Here is a 21,460-nt window from a genome sequence, read left to right as displayed (position 1 = left end):
ATTTTTAGCACATAAGTACAAAGTAAGTCAGTGTTTCATCAAGCAGAAAAAAATTAAACCTTTTCTGTTAGAAAATTTCAAACATACACAGAAGTAGTAAAAGAATAAGTACAGTGAATTCCCATGTACCAATCACTTAGCTTTAACAACTTCAACAATATGCTGTAAACAACTCCATCTAACATATTCATCTGCTCTTAACAAATACCCCAAGATGAATCTAACAGATAAGGAGTTCTTTCTTTTTAAAATCTAACCATAATACCATTATCACATCTAAAAAACAGTATGCTTAATAGCATCTAATAGCCAATCCATGTTCAATTTTCTTCAATTACCTCTTTACATTAGTTTATTTGAACCAAGTTTCACACAAGCTTCCCCCAACCCCTCTCCCCACGGTTGCTTTTGGTTGACATGTATCTTAAGTTCTTTTAATACGTAACAGATTCCCTCCCCTCTTTTTATTTTTACACTATTAATTGTTAAAGAAATTGGGTCATTTTATTTTAAGGAATTTCCCACATTCTATTTGGCTGACTGTATCCTAGTCAATTAGTAAATTTTTTGTAATGTACATTTGTTTTGCTTGTCAGCTAGACCAAGCTCCTTAAGGGAAGAACCATGTATTATTTACACTTTTTGTATTTCCAGAGTCTAACAATATTGGGTCAAATCTTAGTTCATTAAGGTTAGACTGGTCTAAGCATAGTGAATAATTTCAGAAGATATTTAGGCTCTTTTTTAAAGTTCTTTGATTTTGCCAGTGAAGTTTAAAATTGAAACAAGAATGTTACTCTTAGTAAGAACATAAAACCACTGAATTTCAGTATCTGCAGGGAAATGAAAAGAATCAAATGTCTTCATTTTAGAGAAAAGAAAACTAACTTTCACAGAGTTTGTGACTTGCTGGAAACCATATGCCCCAGTATGGACAAAACACAGACTAAACCCAGGTCTTCTAGATCTAAAATCTGGTGCTCTTTTCTTTCTGCTATACCAAATCAATGTGGAAAACAGTTGTAGCACCGCCTTCAAACTGAGAACTGAGTGAGTGGAAGGGAACATATCTCAAGCACAGGAACCCAAAACAATGCACATCTGAATCAAAAATATTCTACTAGAAAGCCTAGCTTTATACTCAGAAACTTCATTCTTATCCTTGACCACAACAAACATTAAAGGAAATTTTAGACGTAACTGAAGCTCCATCCCACTCTTTCCTTTTTCTTTTTCTTGGCCATGTCACGAGGCTTGCGGGATCTCAGTTCCCCAACCAGGGATTGAACCCAGGACCCATGGCAATGAAAGTGCCGAGTCCTAACCACTGGACTGACAGGGAATTCCCTCTCTCTTTCATTTTATAGCATCTCTTTTGTTCTCAAAAACTAGAAGCATGCACATGCAAATATATACTAAGTAAATAATAATGATTTTTCTACAGTCTAGCTATAATCATTTTATAATTCATGTGACATGTAATTTAGGAGAAAAGAAAAAACGATAAAAGTCAGAAAACCATTCATGCAATATTTACTACACATTAGTTTTCGTCTCATACAAAAATATTACTTCAAATCAGCTATTTGCTAACAGCTTAAATACAAGGAAAAGGGGCTGTTTAAATACAAAAATTATAATATGTACATATTTCACGGTCATTTAAGAAACAAATTTCCTTCCCATAATACTAAAAAGCAATATGCTCATTTTTTTCTATCTTATGTAAATGTTATTTATTTATTTATTTTAAATTGAAGTATAGATATTTTACAATGTGGTGTCAGTTTCAAGTGTACAACAAAGTGATTCAGTTATACATACATACATCTATGTAAATATTTCTCTTCCAGAATCTTTTCTATTATAGGTTATTACAAGATATTGAGTATAGTTCCCTGTGCTATACAGTAGGTCCTTGTTGTTTACCTATTTTATACATAGCAGTGTGTATATATTAATCTCAAACTCCTAATTTATCTCCCCCCCATGCCCTTGTCCCTACTATCCCCTTTGGTAACCATAAGTTTGTTTTATATGTCTGTAAGTCCATTTCTGTTTTGTAAATAAGTTTATTTGTATCCTTTTTTTAGATTCCACATACAAGTGATATCATATGATATTTGTCTTTCTCTGGTATTTGTCTATACTACAAAGCTACAGTAATCAAAATAGTATGGGACTGGCACAAAAATAGACATATAGGTCAATGGGACAGGATAGAAAACCCAGAAATAAACCCATGCACTTATGGTCAGTTAACCCACGACAAAGGAAACAAGAATATACAATGGAGAAAAGACAGTCTCTTCAAAAAGTAGTACTGGGAAAACTGGACAGCTACATGTAAAGGAATGAAATTAGAACATTCTCTAACTCCACATACAAAAATAAACTCAAAATGGATTAAAACCTAAATATAAGAATAGATACTACAAAACTCCTAGAGGAAAACATAGGCAAAACACTCTTTGACATAAGTTGCAGCAGTATTTTTTTGGATCTGTCTCCTAGAGTAATGGAAATAAAAACAAAAATAAACCAATGGGACCTAATTAAACTTAATAGCTTTTGCACAGCAAAGGAAACCATAAACAAAATGAAAAGATAACCTGCAGACTGGGAGAAAATATTTGCAAACAATGCTACTGACAAGGTGTTTAATTTCCAAAATATAAACAGCTCATACAGATTAATGTCAAAAAACCCCCACAAACAACCCAATCAAAAAATGGGCAGAAGACCTAAATAGACATTTCTCCAAAGAAGACATACAGATAGCCAACAGGCACATGAAAAGATGCTTAATATTGCTAATTATTAGAGAAATACAAATCAAAACTACAATGAGGTATCACCTCACACCAGTCAGAATGGCCATCATTAAGAAGTCTACAAATAATAAGTGCTGGAGAGGGTACAGAGAAAAAAGAATCCTCCTACACTCTTGGTGGGAATGTAAAGTGGTGCAGCCACTATGGAGAACACTATGGAGATTCCTTAAAAACTAAAACCATATGATCCTGCAATCCCATTCCTGGGCATATATCTGGAGAAAACTCTCATTCAAAAAGATACATGCACCCCAATGTTCACTGCAGCACTATTTACAAGAGCCAAGACATATAAGCAACCTAAATGTCCATCAGCAGATGAATGGATAAAGAAGATGGGGTGTGGGGCCTCCCTGGTGGCGCAGTGGTTGAGAGTCCGCCTGCCGATGCAGGGGATACGGGTTCGTGCCCCGGTCTGGGAGGATCCCATATGCCGCGGAGCGGCTGGGCCCGTGAGCCATGGCCGCTGGGCCTGCGCATCCGGAGCCTGTGCTCCGCAACGGGAGAGGCCACAACAGTGAGAGGCCCGCATACCGCAAAAAAAAAAAAAAAAAAAAAAAGAAGATGAGGTGTGTATACACACACACACACACACACACAATGGAATATTACTCAGCCATAAAAAAGAATGAAATAATGCCATTTGCAGCAACATGGATAGACCTAGAGATTATCATATTAAGTGAAGTCAGACAGAGAAAGACAAATATGCTCATTTTTACAGTCATTTTCAATCAGGAAGTTTATTGTGAAAACCCAGTTTACAGATGAAGAATCTATGTGTCACTTCTACACTAAGAAGATTTAGAAAAACTACCACTGATAACAACAACAAAAATGATAACATCAATGTAATTTTAATCTGCCCTTTTAAAAGAAAAAGAACGCTTTATAAGAAAAGGTCAATCAATAAAAGTAAAAATTGATCATTTGAACATCATCAAAATTTAACTTTTGCTCTGGGAAAGACTGTGAAGAGGATGAGAAGACAAGCTACAGACAGGAAGAAAATATATGCAGACCAATATCTGACAAGTGACTAGCATCTAGACTATATAAAGAACCCTCAAAACTCAACAGAAAAAAACTAAAAACTCAATGGCCAAGAAACATGGACATTTCACCAAAGAAGATATACATATGGCAAAAAAGCACATGAAAAGATATTCAATGTCATTAGTCATCAGAAAAATACAAAGTAAGCTACAATGAAATACCACTATATACCTATCACAATGGATAAAATAAAAATACCAAAAGCTGACAAGGATAGAGAGAAATTAGATCACTCATACACTGCTGGTGGGAATATAAAATAGTACAGCCGTCTAGAGAACAGTTTGGCAGTTTCATATAAATAAAAACAAACAATGGCTATATTGATTCATCAGTTGGATTTGGAGGCATTTATCACAGAGAGATGAAAACTTATATTCGCATGAAAAGCCTGTTTATAGCTGCTTTATTCATAACTGCCAAAAACTGAAGATAACCCAAATATCCTTTAATAGAAACTGTAGTACACACATACCACCTGCAATAAAAAAGAACAAACAAGTGATGCAGGCAAACAATTTGGATTAATTTCCAAGGAATCATGCTGAGTGAAAAATTCCAAAAGTTACATATTGTATGACTCCATTTATATAACATTTTTGAAGTGACAAAATTTTAGAAATGGAGAATAGTTTAGTGGGGCAGGTGAAGGGACACCAGGAAGGAGGTGAGTGTGGTTATAAAAGGGCAACGCCAAGAGTTACTTGTGGTGGGACTTCCCTGGTGGTACAATGGTTAAGAATCCGCCTGCCAATGCAGGAGACACGGGTTCGATCCCTGGTCTGGGAAGATCCCACATGCCGCAGAGCAACTAAGCCTGTGCGCCACAACTACTGAGCCTATGCTCTAGAGCCCGTGAACCACAACTACTGAGCCTGCACACCACAACTACTGAAGCCCGTGCGTCCTAGAACCTGCATGCCACAACTACTGAGCCCAGGCGCCTAGAGCTCATGTTCTGCAACAAGAGAAGCCACTGAAATGAGAAGCCTGCGCATCGCAACAAAGAGTAGCTCCCACTCACCACAACTAGAGAAAAGCCCACGCACAGCAACGAAGACCCAACACAGCCAAAATAATAATAATAAAAAAAAGAATTACTTGTGGTGATGGAACTATTCTTTATCATGGCTGTGGTGATGGACACATAAACCTACACATGATAAAACTGTACAGAACTAAACATACACGCAGAGAAATGAGGATAGGAAAAACTGGGGAAATCTGAATAAGATCTGTGGGCTGTATCAATGTCAATATCCTTGCTATATGTAATACTGTATTGATACTATACAGTTCTGCAAGATGTTACCACTGGGGGGAACTGGGTGAAGGGTATATGGAATCTCCATTATTTCTTACAACTGCATGTGAATCTAAATTATCTCTGTATAAATTTCAATTAAAAACAAAAGGCCATAGTGTTATGTCAATTATACCTCAAAAAAAAAAATGCAGGGCTTCCCTGGTGGCACAGTGGTTAAGAATCCGCCTGCCAATGCAGGGGACATGGGTTTGAGTGCTGATCCAGGAAGATCCCACATGTCATGGAGCAACTAAGCCTGTGAGCCACACTACTGAGCCTGCGCTCTAGAGCCTGCAAGCCTCAACTACTGAGCCCGCGTGCCACAACTACTGAAGCCTGCATGCCTAGAGCCCATGCTCCACAACAAGAGAAGCCACCGCAATGAGAAGCCCACACACCACAACAAAGAGTAGCCCCCTGCTCACCGCAACTGGAAAAGCCTGCGTGCAGCAACGAAGACCCAGTGCAGCCAAAAATAAATAAATAAAATAAATAAATTTATTTTAAAAAATGCAGCTAAAAAAATGAAAGGCCATGTTTATCTGGAAACCTTCCTCAATTCTTTCTACTTTGCTGCCATATGTTTAACTCATCTATAAGAGTGTTGTTTATGTGCAATATGAGCAGGCCTCAGTGTTTGCCCTCAAGTAACTTAAAATCTTGTAAAATAGGACAAGGACCCCAAAAACGTAATACAAGGTAGAATATTTAGAACATATTAAATGCCCTACGAGAGGCATAACAGATGAATGGATAAACAAAATGTGGTATATCCATATAATGGAATATTATTTGGCCATAAAAAGAATGGCATTCTGATACATGCTGCAACTTGTATAAATCTTGGAAATTTTATGCTAAGTGAAATAAACCAGATACAAAAGCATTATCCCGTTTATATGAGGTACCTAGAATAGGCAAGTCAGAGACACAAAATAGATTAGAGGTTACTAGGGGCTGGGGAGAGAAAGAAATAGGAGTTATTGCTTAATGGTTACTGAATTTCTATTTGGAGTGATTTTAAAAGTTTGAAAACGGAAAAGCAGTGATGGTTGCATAACACTGTAAATATACTTAATGCTATTGAATTGTACACTTAAAATTAGTTTAAATATAAATTTTATGTTATATATATTTTACCACAGTAAGAAAAAAATCATAGCAACTTTATTCATATTAGCCCAAACCTAAAAAGCCCAAGTGTTCCATTCAATAGGAGAGTGGATAAGCAAACTGTGATATATTCATATAATGCACTTCTATTCAGTGGGAAAAAAAAATGGTACAAAATACTAATAATGAATCTCAAAATAGTAGGCTTAGTGAAAGCAGCCTTCCACAAAAGGGTGCAAACTGTATGATTCCAATTATATGAAATAAAATAAGCAAAATCTATCTATGGAGAAATAAATCAGAATAATGGTTACAGGAGGGGTGCAAAGATTGATGGAGAAAGGAAATGAAAGAACTTTCTGGGGTGATAGAAATGTTGTACATCTTCACAGGTGCTTAGATTACACAGGTAAATGTATCTGTCAAAGCTCATCAAATGGTGGACTTAAGATTTGTATATTGCACTTATGTGAAAAACAAAACCACCACAAACAATATTGAACTTTACTTAAATTGAACTCTACTTATGTAGGCTAAAGTGTTTAGGACTGAAGTATACTGATATCCACAGTGCACTTTAAATTTCAACAAAAAAATATGGATTGAGAGATGAAGAGATTGAGAAGTGTGATAAAGCAAATGTATTAAAGTGCTAACAACTGTGAAATATAGGTGGTGGGCACATACTAGGTGTTTACTATATAATTCTTTCAAGTTTTCTGAATGTTTCAAAATATTCATAATAAAGTGCTGGGAAAATATACATACCAACAAAACAGTTGTTTCTCTTCTTCTCAAGAACTTGACTTATATTTCTAATACTACAGAGTGAGAATTTATTGTTGTTAAGTTTGTCCCCAGATGTTGCTCTTGCATACATGATGTAATTGCCGTTTTCTTTTTGTCCTAAATTCTTAGATTCTCCTGGAGTGCACTCTGTTCCAGAATCATGCTGTCAAAAAGAATATAGAGTTACATAAACAGGAAGTAAAATAAGGTTTTCAGGTCAGCTGACTAAAGTAATTTTCTCATCAGAAGAAAAATGGAAGCTTGTGGACTCTCCTTTAGAGTAGCTCTTACAATTATTTTAGACTGTGAAAAGGAAGATAATTTGCTCTCTTACGGGTCACTGTCTCAGAAGGGAAGAAAAAAATCAGTGAAGGTATAACTGCAATGGATACCTTTTTTATTTTTATTTCTTTTTTGAAATTTATATAAATCTTTGACACATTCTGCAATTATTTCTTTTAGTTCGATTCCCAGAGGTAGTTACTGAGTTAAAAGGTCAAACATTTTAAAGGTCTTGATACATACTTGAAACTGCCTGACAAAAGGGCCATATTAATTTACATTATATAACCACATGGATCAAGATTTCAATAAGCAGAAATGGGAAGGAATTGGCTTCCTGGCAGATGTAAAGTTTTTTAAAATGACTTAATTTGACAGGGAAGAAGAAATAACACTGGAATTACACTTAGACCCAAATTATGGAAAACCCTAAATGCTAAGATAAGAAAATTGTATTAGCAATATCAGCAGGTATTGGAAGTAAGGTTGTGAACAGAAGTGACATGATCAGACCGATTAGAACTATACCTAGGGCTTCCCTGGCGGCACAGTGGTTAAGAATCCACCTGCCAATGCAAGGGACGTGGGTTCGAGCCCTGGCCTCGGAAGATCCCACATGCCGCAGAGGAACTAAGCCTGTGTGCCACAACTACTGAGCCTGTGCTCAAGAGCCCACAGGCCACAACTACTGAGCCCACGTGCCACAACTACTGAAGCCAGTGTGCCTAGAGCCTGTGCTCCTCAACAAGAGAAGCCACTGCAATGAGAAGCCCACGCACCACAACGAAGAGTAGCCTCCACTCACCACAACTAGAGAAAGCCCAAGCGCAGCAACAAAGACCCAACACAGCCAAAACTAAAAACAAATAAATTAATTTAAAAAAAAAAGAAAGAACTATACCTAGACAAAGATTCATCTGCTAAGAGTCAATACATTAAGACTTTCATACCGAGAAACAGGAACTTGTCTCATTTATGATTACAACTCCCCACAACAAAGTTTATAAAGTGGTTAACAGCAGATGTGCAATAAACATTTAGGATAGGATAAATAAATATAAGGGATAGAATGAACCACTCAGAGAGAAAGTAACATTGTCATAATACAGATACATGACAGGAGAGATAAAGACAGATTTTAGATAAAGATGTCAAGGGAGACAGGCTCAGGAGTTCATGGTCTGGCTGACCTCACTATTAAATTACTTAATACATATTTACTAAGTACCTACTATCTATATGTGTGGTATCATGAAGAACATACACAAAGGGATGAGGTGTATTTGAGCATGACAGAATCATTAGAAGTAGTCTGGTATGATAGGAAAAGATAGCAAGGTAGGCAAAAAAATGTGAACCAATTTATCCATTCAACAATAAGCAGTAAGTAATATTACATTAATGTCTTTAAAACACCTCTCTGGCAACCAGGCAGAAGACAGATTAGAAGGGAAGTGAAAAGAGAACAAACCAGATATCCTACACTCCAAGTATGGCCCACAGACCAGCAGCAGCAGCATCCCATGGGAGTATCTTAGAAAGGCAGACACTCAGGCCCGACCAAAGGCCCACTGAAATGGAATCTATACTGTAAGATCCTCAGTAATTTGTATGCACATTAAACTTTGAGAGACCCTAGACTAACGAACAGAAGAGTAGTTGGAAGGGTATGAAAATCCCCTGGTAAGGGTTGGATGAAGGTGACTGCGAGAGTCGAGGACATTTAACTGCCCTTGAAAATGCAAATTAACAAGAGTTTTCTGCTCATCTCTAAAATTTCAATTACTCTTTTTAGAACGTATCACAAAAGCAGACAAGAGGTAGAGAGATTCAACGCATTTTAAATACTTTATCCAAGAGTACTGATAATAATCCATCCATTTCTGATTGGAATTACAAGAAATACTTGCAACTTAGTGAGAGGGTACTTATATTTTACAAACTGGGGGAACATTAGGTAAGAGCATTTGAGAATTTTAAGCTATGAGATTACAGTTTTTTTCTAAGCTCATAAAAATTTCCATTTTTACAAGTGATAAGGTACAAGTAAATGAATTTATATACAGTTTTCAAATGAAATTTCCCCAAACTTGTTGTTTTAATAAGCCCCACCCAAATCACAAAGACAGAATATCTTTCAGTATTTTCTATTTCCATGTGTATTAATCTTCAGTTCACTTGAAAATCAATTCAATGAACTGGGTATTAAATGATACCAAAGAACTGCTCATTTTGTCAGGTATCATAACCACACGGTGGTTATGGAAGAAAATGTCTAATTTTTTAAGAGATGCATACTGAAATGTGGAAGGGGGAATGAATTTGATTCTAACACCTTACGAAGAAAAAGAAAGAAACACAGAAAGGAGATGTGGCAAAATCTTGATGATCGTTGATGCTGAATCTGAATCAGAGGTTGGCAAATCGCAGCCCACAGCCTGTTTTTATATAGCCTAAGCTAAGAATGGTTTTTCCATGTTTAAAAGATTGTAAAAAGAAAAACAACAACAAAGAAAAATATGCAACAGAGACCAAATATTGTCCCCCACACCTACTATGTTTACTAGTACACGACAGAAAAAGTTTGCTGACCCCTGTCCTGGATATGAATGGAAGACTTTGCCGTACTATTTGTCTCTACTTTTACATATGTTACAAATTTTTCATACTGAAAGATTTTAAAATAACAGTCTCATTCCACAGTAGAGAAAGACAAATCTAGTAAACCCCAATAATGCTTTAACAGAAACCAAACAAGAACCCCACAATTTGCTAACATTCAAAATGTACTTTAAGCAATGAAAAGTGATTCTCATTCAATAAATATTTGAATGAATCATGTACCAGGCACTATTCTTTTTTTTTTTTTAAATTTATTTATTTATTTTTGGCTGTGTTGGGTCTTTGTTGCTGCACGTGGGCTTTCTCTAGTTGCAGTGAGCGGGGGCAACTCTTTGTTGTGGTGCGCAGGCTTCTCATTGCGGTGGCTTCTCCTGTTGCGGAGCACGGGCTCTAGGTGTGTGGGCTTCAGTAGTTGTGGTGCACGGGCTTAGTTGCTCCACGGCATGTGGGATCTTCCTGGACCAGAGCTCGAACCCGTGACCCCTGCGTTGCTAGCCAGATTCTTAACAACTGTGCCACCAGGGAAGTCCCCCAGGCACTATTCTAATGTCAGGGGACACAGAAGTGAATGAAACAGACAAAATTCCTTGCTTTCATAGAATTCTGGCACTGTTGTGCTTATTTTCTTATTTTAATTACAAATATTCTATCTTCCTCCTTTTCAGTATTATGGTCAAGTACATTACTGTGTTCTGACATATAAAAACTAAACATTCATGTGTACTTGTTTTCACTGCAAACAATAACAACAAAAATTACACAATGTGAAAGATTAGTAACTTTTAAAAAATGTCATAATTAAGCAATACTTACTGGAGATCCAAAGTTATGTCCAACTTCATGAGCAAATGTAATGTGAGAGACTTTGGGGGGTACATGAGACCCATAGTTCTGAACAGTAATAATTCCAGTGTTTAAAGACTTCTTCTTACCATCTGAATAAAGCTTACTTTTTTCACATATGCCTCCAGAGCTTCCTAATACAAAACAAAAGATGGCTAAAATTAGCATCTATTTCCCCCAAATAATTTTCTAATATATGCTGTATTAACTTGAAACATTTTATATGTATTTTGAGTCCAAAATTGGTATACATGTATATCAAATACTCAAAAGTTTCTTTGGTCCAAGGTTAGGAAGTCATTTCAAATAAAAGTTTTAATGGCACACATAAATTCCCAGGGTTGAATACAAAGTCCTTATAAAATGTTCCTCTTCATAATCAAAATGTCCCCCAATTTTTCTCCCATTAATTTAGCAAAACAAATATTTAAGAGTCTGTTAAATTTAAATATTTCAGCATTTACACCGGGTCAAATCCTACACCTCTTCATCTTGTAAAACAAACAAACAAACAAAAAACAACTTATATTTAAGTTAAATGAAAGTTGAACAAAATGTTCTCAAAGAGATTCTGAGAAAGTCACTGCTACCAATAATAGCAGTGATGCACAGGAGTATGCAATTCACTATCCTGAGAGGCAACATACAATGTATTATTAAAAAAAGAAAAGAATTAGTGGTCACACAGGCTGGGGGTAGGGGAAACAGAGAGAGACTGATAGAGGTACAAACTTCAAGTTATAAGAAGAATAAGGTCTGAGGATCTAATGTGTAACACATAATGACTACAGTTGATAACACAGTATTGTATAAATGAAATTTGCCAAGAGAATAGAACTTAAACATTCTCACACATATACAAAAAGGAAAAAGGTAAATATGTGAGGTGATGGTTGTATTAATTAACTTGGTAAGGGGAATCCTTTCACAATGTATACAAATATCAAATCATCACACTGTGCACTTTAAATATCTTACAATTTTATTTGTCAATTATATATCTCTCAATAAAGCTTAAAAAAAGGGAAAAAATATGTCAAGTGGGTAAAAAAAAGGTAGGAGGGAATGAAGGAGAGAAGGTGGGAAGGGAGAGAAAGCAAATGTGGCAAAATGTTAACTGATTAATGTTAAGTGATTAATCTATAAGGAGTTCACTGTACTACTCTTGCAACCTTTTGTCAAGTTTTTTTTTTTTTTTTTTTTTTTTTTGCGGTATGCGGGCCTCTCACTGTTGTGGCCTCCCCCGTTGCGGAGCACAGGCTCCGGACGCGCAGGCTCCGGACGCGCAGGCTCAGCGGCCATGGCTCACGGGCCCAGCCGCTCCGCGGCATATGGGATCCTCCCAGACCGGGGCACGAACCCGTATCCCCTGCATCGGCAGGCGGACTCTCAACCACTTGCGCCACCAGGGAGGCCCCTTTTGTCAAGTTTGAATTTTTTTTCAAAATAGGTTCAAAAAACTGAATTATGATTTTCCAACATGTCTTGAGGATACTTGCAAATTTTAAAAGAAAAATCTTCATTTTTACTTATATGATACATATTAAATCATTTTGTAGTTCACCTGTTCGTTTATAGTTCCTGAACGTCAGAGCTTAATGCCGAAATGAAAGTGCTTTCACATCTAAAGGCAGTTAATTTAAGAAATTAGAAAAAGAACAACAGCAAATCAGAAACTGCCTGGCCAATCACTGTCTTTATGTACACTAAACTGAGAAGACCACAGTATTTTAAATAACTATTAAAGACTTTCAGTGAGAAGTTCTTTGGTTTACATTCAGATTTAAGAGGTTACTCTATTTAATTATTTTAATTAAAATATCACGTGGATTAGGATATTCTGATAACTGATCAAATTATTTCAAATTAGCTTTCTACTACATACAAAGTTACAACAAAGTTATTAAACCATTTTTAAAAGTCTAACATTTATAATCTCTGATAAAGCATATAATAGAAAGCAATTCAAAAAAGATGTACACAAATGGCATGACACTACAATTGCTGCCTTGTTCCTTTTAATATTAGAAAGTACATAGCAACAAATCATAAATTTAATGACTATTAGGATACAATTTAAGAAGCTGAAATGATGATGTGCTTTCACAGAAAACCAAGCTGAAAGGCTAAGTCATATGCAGATTTTAACCAGCAAAGGACTGAGAATCTCTATATTTAAAACTTACTACATCTTCTACACAAAAAACTGCATAGAAAGAAAACAGCAAATGATTTATGAATATTTAATATATTCTCTTAAGCTACTTCTACTTTTGGAGCTCAGTCCTAAGGACTGTTATCACTATTTCTAAAAACTAGAAAAGATAGAAATAAGCACTCTGTATGTAATAATTACAGTCTATATATTACAGTTTTAAACAAATAGTAAATTAATATCCTGCCTCATCAAAGATCTGTCATATGAAAATTGGTCCAATGTAATACTGTCAAACTTGAATTAAGCAAAGAAGACTCCACGCTGCACATCTTTATCAGTTAAAAAAAAAAAAAAGTAAATAGCATATATTAAAAACTCTGGTAATATACCTTCTGTATTTTTAAGGTCTATCTAATTTAAAGGAAGATCATACATAAACTTGAGTGTACTCTTCTGAAATATAGTCTTTACTTTATTTTATTTTATTTTTTTTGCGGTATGCGGGCTTCTCACTGTTGTGGCCTCTCCCGTTGCGGAGCACAGGCTCCGGACGTGCAGGCCCAGCGGCCATGGCTCACGGGCCCAGCCGCTCCGCGGCATATGGGATCCTCCCAGACCGGGGCACGAACCCGTATCCCCTGCATCGGCAGGCGGACTCTCAACCACTGCGCCACCAGGGAGGCCCTGAAATATAGTCTTTATAATTCATATCTTGTTCAACATCTTAACTGCTTTTGGTTTTAATAACTATTGTTTATTTGGAAAGTTTATTATTTGTTACACAGACTAATAGCATATGTTGGAATAATTCAGGTATACAGGAAGAAATAAAATACTATGTCTAGGGCCTCCCTGGTGGCGCAAGTGGTTGAGAGTCCGCCTGCCGATGCAGGAGATACGGGTTCGTGCCCCGGTCTGGGAGGATCCCATATGCCGCGGAGCGGCTGGGCCCGTGAGCCATGGCCGCTGAGCCTGCGCGTCCGGAGCCTGTGCTCCGCAACGGGAGAGGCCACAACAGTGAGAGGCCCGCATACCGCAAAAAAAAAAAAAAAAAAAAAAAAAAATACTATGTCTAATATTATAAGTCATGGTTTAACTTTTTAAATACTGCAGCCAGTTTTGATATGCCAGAAACTCAATTAATGATATCATAAATACCTATAGCTAAGCCATAACTCAAGTTCAGTAATTGCTTTACATTGTAAATTAAAGATTTTACTACATATAGTCATTACTGAAAAACAGAAATTATGTAATGAGAAGAATAAAATGTTTTTAATTTGAGTCAAAAGCAATTATTGATGGATGGATGACTCAGTGACCAACAAAGAAGTATGACATTTTTCTATCTACAGGATATTCTGAAAGCTAATCACAGAATATCAGTCTTAAACTTAAAAAAAGACTCCCCCCAAAGAAAAAAATTACAAAAACTACAGGGTAGTATAATACCTTGACAGAATCCATAAATAAAGTTTTGATGTGAGCAGGCCTAAATATCTAAAACAATAGTATCATGCTGACCATACAATATTAATCTGAGCAGTAATTCTGAAGCAGACATTAGTACCACTCCCAGATAGGTTACTAGGAAATGTCTGAGGGAATTTCTTTATCTGTCAAGTCTGGGGAGCAGTACTCATATGTAATGGGTAGGGACCAAAGGTTAATACATGCTGCAAGGGACAATCCAGACCTGTACAAAATGTCAATATTAAGTGTCCTCTATTCTAATGATGTAATATTTTAATGATGTAATTCTCCTAGCCTTATAATTACACTTTCAAACAGGTTAAGAATTCGAGGAATATCAAGGAGATTGGCTCAAGATGGAGGAGGAGAGGCCGTGCACTCACTCCCTCTGGCGAGAACACCAGAATCACAACTAACTGCTGAACAATCATCAACAGGAAGACACTGGAACTCACCAAAAAAGATACCCCATATCCAAAGACAAAGGAGAAGCCACAGTGAGATGGTAGGAGGGGCACAATCACAATAAAATCAAATCCCATAACTGCTGGGTGGGTGACTCACAAACTGGAGAACAATTATACCACAGGAGCCCACCCACTGAGTGAAGGTTCTGAGCACCGCATCAGACTTCCCAACCTGGGGGTCTGACACAACCCGGCGGTCCAGAATGGAGTGGCACAATATATTTAAAGTGATGAAAGGGAAGGACCTACAACCAAGATTACTCTACCCGGCAAGGATCTTATCCAGATTTGATGGAGAAATCAAAAGCCTTACAGACAAGCAAAAGCTAAGAGAATTCAGCACCACCAAACCAGCTCTAGAACAAATGCTAAAGGAACTTCTCTAAGTGGGAAACACAAGAGAAGAAAAGGACCTACAAAAACAAACCCAAAACAATTAAGAAAATGGTAACAGGAACATAGATATCGATAATTACCTTAAACGTGAATGTATTAAATGCTCCAACCAAAAGACATAGGCTTGCTGAATGGTTACAAAAACAAGACCCATATATATATGCTGTCTACAAGAGACCCACTTCAGACCTAGGGACACATACAGACTCAAAGTGAGGGAATGGAAAAAGATATACCATGCAAATGAAAATCAAAAGAAAGCTGGAGTAGCAATACTCATATCGGATAAAATACACTTTAAAATAAAGAATGTTACAAGAGACAAGGAAGGACACTACATAATGATCAAGGGATCAATCCAAGAAGATATAACAACGATAAGTATATATGCACCCAACATAGGAGCACCTCAATACATAATGGGAGACTTTAACACCTCACTTACACCAATGGACAGATCATCCAAACAGAAAATTAATAAGGAAACACAAGCTTTAAATGACACAACAGACCAGACAGATTTAATTGATATTTATAGGACACTCCATCCAAAAACAGCAGATTACACTTTCTTCTCAAGTGCACATGGAACATTCTCCAGGATAGATCACATCGTGGGTCACAAATCAAGCCTCAGTAAATTTAAGAAAATTGAAATCATATCAAGCATCTTAAACCACAACGTTATGAGATTAGAAATCAATTACAATGAAAAAAACCTAAAAAACACAAACACATGGAGGCTAAACAATGCATTACTAAATAACCAAGAGATCACTGAAGAAATCAAAGAGGAAATCGAAAAATACCCAGAGACAATTTACAATGAAAACACGACAATCCAAAGCCTATGGGATGCAACAAAAGCAGTTCTAAGAGGGAAGTTTATAGCAATACAAGCCTACCTCAAGAAACAAGAAAAACCTCAAATAAACCTTAAACCTAAAGGAAACAGAGAAAGAACAAACAGAACAAACAAAACCCAAAGTTAGTAGAAGGCAAGAAATCATAAAGATCAGAGCAGAAATAAATGAAATAGAAATAAAGAAAACAATAGCAAAGATCAATAAAACTAAAAGCTGGTTCTTTGAGAAGAAAAACAAAACTGATAAACCTTTAGCCAGACTCATAAAAGAAAAGAGGGAGAGGACTCAAATCAATAAAATTAGAAATGAAAAAGGAGAAGTTACAACAGACACCACAGAAATACAAAACATCCTAAGAGACTACCACAAGCAACTCTATGCCAATAAAATGGACAACTTGGAAGGAATGGACAACCTGGAAGAAATGGACAAATTCTTAGAAAGGTGTAACCTTCCAAGACTGAACCAGGAAGAAATGGAAAATATGAACAGACCAATCACAAGTAATGAAATTGAAACTGTGATTAAAAATCTTCCAACAAACAAAAGTCCAGGACCAGATGGCTTCACAGGTGAATTCTATCAAACGTTTAGAGAAGAGTGAACACCCATCATTATCAAACTCTTCCAAACACTTCCAGAGGAAGGAACACTCCCAAACTCCTTCTATGAGGCCACCATCACCCTGATACCAAAACCAGACAAAGATACTACAAAAAAAAGAAAATTACAGAGCAATATCACTGATGAATATAGATGCAAAAATCCTCAACAAAATACTAGCAAACAGAATCCAACAGCACATTAAAAGGATCATACACTATGATCAAGTGGGATTTACCCCAGGAATGCAAGGATTCTTCAATATATACAAATCAATCAATGTGAAACACCATATTAACAAACTGAAGAATAAAAAGCATATGATCATCTCAATAGATGCAAAAAAAGCTTTTGACAAAATTCAACACCCATTTATGATAAAAACTCTCCGAAAGTGGGCATAGAGGGAACCTATCTCACTCAACATAATAAAGGCCATATTCGACAAACCCACAGCAAAAATCATTCTCAATGGTGAAAAACTGAAAGTATTTCCTCTAAGATCAGGAACAAGACAAGGATGTCCACTCTCGCCACTATTACTCAACATAGTTTTGGAAGTCCTAGCCATGGCAATCAGAGAAGAAAAAGAAATAAAATAAAAGGAATAAAAATTGGAAAAGAAGAAGTAAAGCTGTCACTGTTTGCAGATGACATGATACTGTACATAGAGAATCCTAAAGATGCCACCAGAAAACTACTAGAGCTAATCAATGAATTTGGTAAAGTAGCAGGATACAAAATTAATGCACAGAAATCTCTTGCATTCCGATACACTAATGATGAAAAATCTGAAAGAGAAATGAAGGAAACACTCCCATTTACCACTGCAACAAAAAGAATAAAATACCTAGGAATAAACCTACCTACGGAGATGAAAGACCTGTATGCAGAAAACTATAAGATACTGATGAAAGAAATTAAGGATGATACAAACACATGGAGAGATATACCATGTTCTTGGATTGGAAGAATCAATATTGTGAAAATGACTATACTATCCAAAGCAATCTACAGATTCAATGTAATCCTTATCAAATTACCATTTTTTACAGAACTAGGATAAAATATCTTAAAATTTGTATGGAGACACAAAAGACCCCGAATAGCCAAAGCAGTCTCAAGGGAAAAAAGGGAGCTGGAGGAATCAGACTCCCTGACTTCAGACTATACTACAAAGCTACAGTAATCAAGACAACATGGTACTGGCCCAAGAACAGAAATATAGATCAATGGAACAGGACAGAAAGCCCAGAGATAAACCCATGAACCTATGGTCAACTAATCTATGACAAAGGAGGCAAGGATATACAATGGAGAAAAGACAGCCTCTTCAATAAGTGGTGCTGGGAAAACAGGACAGCTACATGTAAAAGAATGAAATTAGAACACTCCCTAACACCATACACAAAAATAAACTCAAAATGGATTAGTGACCTAAATGTAAGACCGGATACTCTAAAACTCTTAGAGGAAAACATAGGAAGAACACTCTCTGACAGAAATCACAGCAAGATCTTTTTTGATCCACCTCCTAGAGTAATGGAAATAAAAATAAACAAATGGGACCTAATGAGACTTAAAAGCTTTTGCAAAGCAAAGGAAACTACAAACAAGACGAAAAGACAACACTCAGAATGGGAGAAAATATTTGCAAACGAATCAATGGACAAAGGATTAATCTCCAAAATATATAAACAGCTCATGCAGCTCAATATTAAAAAAACAAACAACCCAATCAAAAAATTGGCAGAAGACCTAAACAGACAGTTTTCCAAAGATGACATACAGATGGGCAAGAAGCACATGAAAAGCTTTTCAACATCACTAATTATTAGAGAAATGAAAATCAAAACTACAATGAAGTATCACCTCACACCAGTTAGAATAGGCATCATCAGAAAATCTACAAACAACAAATGCTGGAGAGGGTGTGGAGAAAAGGGAACCCTCTTGCACTGTTGGTGGGAATGTAAATTGATACAGCCACTAGGGAGAACATAATGGAGGCTCCTTAAAAAACTAAAAATAGAATTACCATATGACCCAGCAATCCCACTACTGGGCATATACCCTGAGAAAACCATAATACAAAAAGAAACATGCACCCCAATGTTCACTGCAGCACTATTTACAATAGCCAGGTTATGGAAGCAACCTAAATGCCCATCGACAGACGAATGGATAAAGAAGATGTGGTACCTATATACAATGGAATATTACTCAGCCATAAAAAGGAACGAAATTGGGTCATTTGTAGAGACGTGGATGGATCTAGAGACTGTCATACAGAGTGAAGTAAGTCAGAAAGAGAAAAACAAATATCGTATGTTAACACATGGATGTGGAACCTAGAAAAATGGTGCAGATGAACCGGTTTGCAGGGAAAATACAGAGACACAGATGTAGAGAACAAATGTATGGACACCAACGGGGGAAAGTGGCGGTGGGTGGGGGGTGGGGGTGTGATGAATTGGGAGATTGGGATTGACATGTATAAACTAATATGTATAAAATAGATAACTAATAAGAACCTGCCCTATGAGAAAATAAATAAAATAAAATTCAAAAAAATAATATTAACTAATTAAAGTAGAAGGAATGATAAAAAAAGAATTCGATAGGCTGTGGGTTATCTTGAGAACCTCATGTTGAGCTCTGCACGTGATCAAATTCTAATACGTAAAATCAAACTAAAATTTCTAAACTAAGAAAAACTGAAGAGACAATTTCTACCAAATCAAATGTCTCAAAAAATGTTCTTTACAAATGGTCAGAGGAATACTGAATGGTTCAGGATTAGCTCTGGAGATGAACTCCTGAGCTAGCCTTTTTCAGTGACCTGGCAAACTGAGACTATGTTCATTGAGTTAACTGATAACATTAAGAGGGATAATAGATGAGCAAAATGTGCCTTAATAAACCAAAAAATAAAGGCCCCTCAAAAAGCAGGTTAGAAGGGTGTAGCAAATGAAGTAGAACAAAGGGATTATCTAATATAAAGAATCTACTTTGTTAAGGAACCAATGTTTCAGTCCCTAAAATAAGAGGCTACTACCTGCTTAACACAGAACTGTGTTTATATAAAGAGAAGTTTAGAGTTATCTTTCTAGATTTATATTCAAGACTATCTTTGTTTTGGAGACCAGACTCCTCCCTTTTTGGGGCTCCATTCTAGGCCCTGTATAATTTCAAATGGAAGCCTCCAAGTCATCCCAGCTCACAAGCTGTTTCTACTTATTATGGAGTTGGGGCAGGAGGTACTGTTTTTCTCATTAAGGTAACTGAAGGCAGTACCCAACCAAAATAAGAAATTTTTAAAAAAACAAATAAAAAGTAGCATAAACAAGATTTAAAGATAAGAAACCTACTATTCAAATGTTTTAACCCTCATTGCTTTTCCCAGCTTAACTGAGTCAGTGAAGAGGACTACAGCAAATAATCTGAGTAACTATTTTGTGAAAAATAACACAACAGTATCAAAACAAAATGCTTTCCACTACCATATATTTGAATAGTGAAACAGCTGCAGAGTTAAATGATACAACAGAAATTAATTAGGCCTGGGCTTCCCTGGTGGCGCAGTGGTTGAGAGTCCGCCTGCCGATGTAGGGGATACGGGTTCGTGCCCCGGTCTGGGAGGATCCCATATGCCGCGGAGCGGCTGGGCCCGTGAGCCATGGCTGCTGAGCCTGCGCTCCACAACGGGAGAGGCCACAACACTGAGAGGCCCGCATACCGCAAAAAAAAAAAAAAAAAAAAAAAAAAAACCCAGTGAAACAGCAAGCATTACTAAGATCTACATGCAGAAACATGAAGTATCAAAGGAAGGGCAAAGACAGAAGAAATTACAACGAAAAATAAACAAGCTGAAGCAAAATGATTTACCTGAATTTATAGAGACAGAACAGACAAGGACCCCGTCTCCTAGTTCCCAAACCAGTGCTCTTCTAATTATGCCTTGACAATTACCCAAAATGATGCCTAAATAATATACAGTGGTACTATTTTATAACTCATCTCTCTTAACAAAGAAGGAAATAGATTCCACCTCTGCTTAGATCCAGGAAACATTTCAACTTCTTCTTGGAAATGTCTTAGAAAGATAAAAGTAGGATGTTACATTATAATAATACTTAGCAAAATAACTACCAAATGCACAAAACCTGGAGTCAAAAGGTCCAGATTCTAGGTTCTGTGAGATACTGGGCTGTTGACAAAGTCTCTGAATCCAATCCACCTGTATAATGGAGGAAATACTACCTATACCTCATAACAGAACTGAATTAATCAGTAAGAGCAAATACATAAAGTTCCTTATAAAAAAATAAAACACAGGTCAAATAAACTCAGTTCAGGTAGTCTAAGGGCAGAGGGAAGTGAAGAAGAAAGCTGTCAAAGCAGGTATCTTATTCTAGAAAAAGTTGTGTCAAAGGAACAAAGATCCCTTCTCTTTCCCACTCTGGCCCCATTCTTCCTGCCCAGCCCCTTGCCAGAAGCTCTTAGAAAAAGGCTTCTCAGAGCTGGAGTTAGGGGTTTAACACAGAGTAAAAGAAGGGGGCATCAGATGAAGAACGCAGTGACAAAAACACAAGTAATGTGACCCATCATTTTCAATCCAGAACTGCTGCTTCAATAAAATAAGCACCATT

At 36.6% G+C, this 21,460-nt stretch overlaps 1 protein-coding gene across 1 annotated transcript in view; it reads right to left on the bottom strand.

Annotated features, from left to right (window-relative positions):
* The window catches only part of ADAM10 (ADAM metallopeptidase domain 10), a 120,087-nt gene that overhangs the window by 18,083 nt on the left and 80,544 nt on the right, over positions 1 to 21,460 (bottom strand). Inside the window, exons 9-10 of the mRNA XM_060097283.1 lie at positions 10,816 to 10,979; positions 7,078 to 7,261 (exon numbers count right to left, since the gene is read on the bottom strand). Of these exons, the coding sequence (XP_059953266.1) occupies positions 7,078 to 7,261; positions 10,816 to 10,979 (348 nt within the window). The remainder of the gene's footprint in view (positions 1 to 7,077; positions 7,262 to 10,815; positions 10,980 to 21,460) is intronic.

This window comes from Mesoplodon densirostris, chromosome 4, assembly GCF_025265405.1.
Source record: "Mesoplodon densirostris isolate mMesDen1 chromosome 4, mMesDen1 primary haplotype, whole genome shotgun sequence".
In the NCBI taxonomy this organism is placed as follows: Eukaryota; Metazoa; Chordata; class Mammalia; order Artiodactyla; family Ziphiidae; genus Mesoplodon; species Mesoplodon densirostris.
This window is presented reverse-complemented; position numbering and strand designations above follow the sequence as displayed.